General features: G+C 46.4%; 1 protein-coding gene across 1 annotated transcript; it reads right to left on the reverse strand.

The window, feature by feature from the left end:
* Nucleotides 1–886: 886 nt before the first annotated feature.
* On the reverse strand, nt 887–4,158 carry LOC117531050 (transcription factor Sox-9-A-like). Its single transcript, XM_034194060.1, has 3 exons — nt 3,422–4,158; nt 3,012–3,259; nt 887–2,853 (listed from the first exon to the last, which is right to left on the reverse strand). The coding sequence occupies exons 1-3, from the start codon at nt 3,859–3,861 to the stop codon at nt 2,039–2,041; spliced, it is 1,503 nt and encodes a 500-aa protein (XP_034049951.1). The 5' UTR covers nt 3,862–4,158; the 3' UTR covers nt 887–2,038.
* Between the last annotated feature and the right edge of the window lie 892 nt (nt 4,159–5,050).

The following is a 5,050-nucleotide window of genomic DNA, read 5'->3' on the forward strand; positions in this document are numbered from 1 at the left end:
TGAAGATGGCATTCGAAGAAACGTGTGCCGTCTTCTGGCTCATTCTGTCCATTTCTCCGTGGCTTCCCTCACTGCTTGTGGTACAAACCATCAGTCACTCATCCATCTCTTGACTTGTCAAAACAAAACTGACTATTAAAGTCATGAATTAGTCGTATTATAATAAAAACATTTTCACGACTGGTGAATTTATGTTATGTTGTAGAGTTTTCATCATTTCAGACACTTCAATATGCAGAAAACTCTTTTTGGCATAAAATATTACAGCACGTAACACCTGCAGTGCCTCTTCCACTGCACAATGTAAAGAAACAGCCCCCATCACTGTAGTACAGCTCTATGTCAGCCCCCTGAAATACACACACTACTCTACAATTTACCTATCAAATTCAAATACCAGACAGAATTCAATCAATTTTGTCTGTGTGCTCTTTTTAACCCCCCCCCCCCCCCCCAACACACACACACACACACACATATAAAAAACAAACTGTAACTTTAAGTAATTCAGCCTCACTTTCATTTCTAACCCATTTGAATTTAAAGCAATTTAAAAATTGACCGATTGCAGGAAAATCTTCACATAAGTTCTGGAGTGTACATTTGAAATGATTTTGGAATCTCAGCACAGTTCTACAGCTTCTGTTCACCTCAAACCCTCACAGCTCAAACACTTTGGGTTGTCGTACCTCCTTCAGCGCTGCTGCCTGCTGAGCAGAGACGGGAGGACGAAAAGAAAAACACACTCATCCTGTTTGGTGTTCGGCTCCTAACGCTTTCCTTTACTCACAGGAACCAGCAATCTGAAGTCATCAATATGTCCATCCACATTTCTCTGCAGAAAACGAGGGAAGACCTTGATTTTTATTTTTTTAAATGGCTTTTCTTTTTTATTGCAAATACATATACAAAGGATTCTTTGAAGATGGTACAAATACAATGCAAGGTTGCAAAAGAGACAAAAATAGGATACCAAGAGAAAAATAAATGGGGTCATTTCATCAAAAATGCTCAAACAAACAAAACAGAAAGTACAGATAACATTTTCCAGTTCTTTCAGCCAAATGAAATTCACAACTTAGAAATAGTCCGTACACATTTAATAATATAACTCCCCAACCCTCCCAAAAAAGGCAAATATATACTTTAAAATAGTCATTTTTGAAAAGATAAATAAAATAAAAAGATGGTTACACCATGTGGTGGAAATCTAAATAAAAAGGGAGTAAAGTATCATCTAGTACATGTAAAGAGGACAAGTCAAAGGTTAAAGAATAAAACACAAAATAATTACTTTGAAATAAAGTTAAACCTCATAAATAAATTACACTTTGAAAGACTGGGGCTGGGGTCGGGTGGGGGGGGTGTAGGGAGGGGACTGCAGGGGACACCCAAAGGTCAAAGGTCGTTTCCTGAAGCTGTCAAACACATGCTGTTGGATGGTAATTGTAATCTCAGATGTGGCGCACACAAACACGCAAAGTTGGAGTAAACAGAGAATCTAAGGCACATGCGGTGGAAAAGTCTGCAAGACACAAAACTCCCACCAGCTTCTTCAAACATCAAGACACACACACTCACAAAAACAGCCCTTCAACATCATAACAGCTTAAATACAAACCACACAAAAGTAAGGAAAAAACACACACAAGTCCTCGTTTAAACAGAACAGACCAGGAGTGGTTAGTTACTGAACTAAAACATAAAGCTTTAAATGTCATACCTACACACACAAATATTTAGTCGACCCCCACAAGATTAAAAAAAAAAAAAAACTGCCAGCATGTGCGAAAAGGAAATGAAACTCTAAGCATACACAGTACCTACTGAAATATGAACAATGGATCAGAGTCCTCACAGAGGATTTTCTTAAGTCTCTTCATCTCTCTAAAAATATATTTCTGTCATGATACAATAGCAAGGCACGATGTGAGCCAATCAAAGTCCAGCTCTCCTCTTCTGGGAATTCAAGTGTTCGGGGAGCGGTTCCAAATCAACACCACTCCCTGCAGAGAAGCGTTTTTTGGGGGCTTTGTGCTCAGGGTCTGGTGAGCTGGGTGTAAACCGGGGCCTGTTCCCAGTGCTGCGGGCTGCTCTGGGGGATGGACGGCACGCCCGTGCTGTCGGCTATGGGCGTGTACATCGGCCTCTGGCTGGGGTTGCTCATGTAGCTGAAAGTCGAGTACAGCCCCGAGCCCTGCCCCGCCCCCGCGTGGCTGTAGTAGGAGGGGGCGGTGCCACCCTGATGGTCAGAGTAGTCATACTGCTGCGCCCTGCTGATGGGCGTGTAGGAGGAGGGGCTGTAGTGCTGGAGGTTGAAGGAGCTGAAGGCGACATGCTGCGGGGATCCTTGCTGGTCACTGTAGTGGTTCGGGCTCAGCTGCTCCGTCTTGATCTGGGTCCTGTGCTGGGACTGTCCCGCCTCAGAGCCGCTGCCGCCACTGTTGCTCCCCAGGGTGGTCAGGGTGTGCTGTGGCTGCTGTCCCTGCTGGTTTTGGCCTTTAGCCATCCAGACTGTGGCGCCCCCTGCCTGCGGGCTCACTGGTGCGCCGCTGCTGATGCTGTAGCTGCCAGTGTAAGTGACCGGCGTGGTGTTGCCAGGCACACTAGCAGAGCCCGGGTGGCCGTTAGGTGGGAGATATTGGTCGAACTCGTTGACATCGAAGGTCTCGATGTGGGAGATAACGTCGCTGCTCAGCTCGCCGATGTCCACATCGCGGAAGTCAATATTGAGCTGACGCCCGACCGAGCCGTCGGGCAGAGAGCGAAGGCCTCCCTCACGCTTCAGGTCCAGCTTACCTGAGCTGACATCAGTTTTTGGGGTGGTGGGAGGTGTGGGGGGGCCCTGGGAGCCTGGAAGTGGAAAAAGAAAACAAATGAGATGCTTATGGTTTTTTTTTGTTTGTTTTTTTTCTTCCTTCAAATACAGCAGAGATAATTATAAAATCAAATTTCATTTGGACTAAACTGATAGATGAGAGCAACGTTATTCTCTGTTCCTGTGCGCTCACCCGAGTGCTCGCTTGGAGAGTGCGCCTCTCCCATGCTGGAGGCGGGGGAATCCGCCTGCTGCAGCGCCTTGAAGATGGCATTCGGGGAAATGTGTGTCTGCTCGCCTTCTTCTGGCTCATTCTGTCCGTTTTTCACCGATTTCCTCCGTCGAGGCTGGTATTTGTAGTCCGGATGATCCTTTTTGTGCTGGACGCGGAGCCGCTCTGCCTCTTCCACAAACGGCCGCTTCTCTCCTTCGTTCAGAAGTCTGTGCGTAAAAACGGACCGTTAGTGTCCGAACTCTAACGTGTAATTAACAAAAACCATATGTGTAAATAACGAGGCGAGTGCAGATAATAAGACAGAGTTGAGAAGTCGCGCGCATCTGATTCAAAATCCGTGCGTAAAAGTTGAAAATCAGCGCACTTACCTCCAGAGTTTCCCCAGAGTTTTGCTCAGCTCCGCGTTGTGCAGGTGTGGGTACTGATCCGCCAGCTTCCTCCGCGCAGCCTGGGCCCACACCATGAAGGCGTTCATCGGTCGCTTAACGTGAGGCTTGTTCTTGGTTGATCCGTTTACGCGCACTGGCATCGGCACCAGGGTCCAGTCGTAGCCCTTCAGCACCTGGGACACAGCCTCGCGGATGCACGCGGGAAACTTATCGTCCTCGTCCTTGGTCTTGAAGTCGCTCAGGGTTCCGTCCGCTCGGTTCAGCCCGTTCTCAGACGGGCGGGTGTTCTCGGTGTCGGAGCCGGAGCCGGAGGGGCACGGGGAGCCCGCAGAGTCCTCCGACATGCTCGGACTCGGGGCGTCAGAGAGACACTTGTCTTGTTCCTCCGTCATCTTCAGGTAGGGATCGAGGAGATTCATACGAAAAACGGTTTGGTGCCAATTTACGCGTGAAACGGCGGAGAGAGGAAAAGCCTTTTAAAAATACGACTTTACCTTGACAGGATGAGCCTGGCCACTCTGTCAACACATCTGATTCTCTGCGCTCCAGCAGCGCGTAAAACCGATCTGGAAATTCTTTAGGCACAAGACTCCCGAGACAAACGTGCGCTGTGAAAACGGATCCGTACACCGAATGAAAACACAAATCAGGCTCAAAGTTTGCTTTCAGCTCGATAAAGTGCTCCTTCCTGGTCTCCAAGTACAATCCCCAGAGCGCGTGAGTGATTCGAGCTGCGGACGCTGTGCATGCTGATTTTATAGCAGCGCTGTCATGCCGGACAGGAGACCCGAATCTGATTGGCTGAGAGCATGTGACGCTGAAGTGAAGGAATTTGATCCTGTTATTTCATCGTTTAAAAAAAAAAATCTCAGCGTAAACATGAACTACGCTTGTGTTTGATTTTTTTTCTATCATTACTTGAAAGGCTGATTTGGTCTTTTTCGACATATAACCACACATAGGAACTTATTATCTCTCTATTATTTCATAATTTATTATGAAAGGAAGACAGTGACAAAGCTGCCCACGAAAACATTGTACTATATTACATTTGTCATCTTAAAAATAAATGTTCTCTGAGCTTTTCAAGTTGCCCTCCGTCTTTATTCTTTCTGCCCACTGTGGCGCCGCACCTACAGTTCCATAGTCGTGCCAACAGGGGGCGACAGCAGACTAGGCTCTCAGTCCATCCCCCTGGTGGCTGAGGGCAGAGAAATCATGCAGTCCAACAGTTTCAAACATCAGCTTCTAATTTGTGCGGCTCATCTCCTCCAAATCCACAGCAGTAATGCAGACTGCTGGATTCTGGCTCATTTGCTGACTGGTGAAGTTCTGCAGCAGCCTCACTTTTTAATAAATGTCACCTATAATGATGAACATTTGAAGACTTTTTCCACTCTAACTACTTTATGCAGGGTTTGTAGCTAAACTATATACATATCAGAGACATATTTGGCAACTACTAGACATGATTACAGGGATATTATTCAGTTTTTTTTTGGAAAGATCATTGTTGTGTCTGGGAAGTGTTGGATACATTTCAAGGCTGAACCAGTGCTGATACAAAACCTTTCATTTGATGCATTTTTTGACATTTCATGGGCCAAC

This window comes from Thalassophryne amazonica, chromosome 18, assembly GCF_902500255.1.
Source record: "Thalassophryne amazonica chromosome 18, fThaAma1.1, whole genome shotgun sequence".
Lineage (NCBI taxonomy): Eukaryota > Metazoa > Chordata > Actinopteri > Batrachoidiformes > Batrachoididae > Thalassophryne > Thalassophryne amazonica.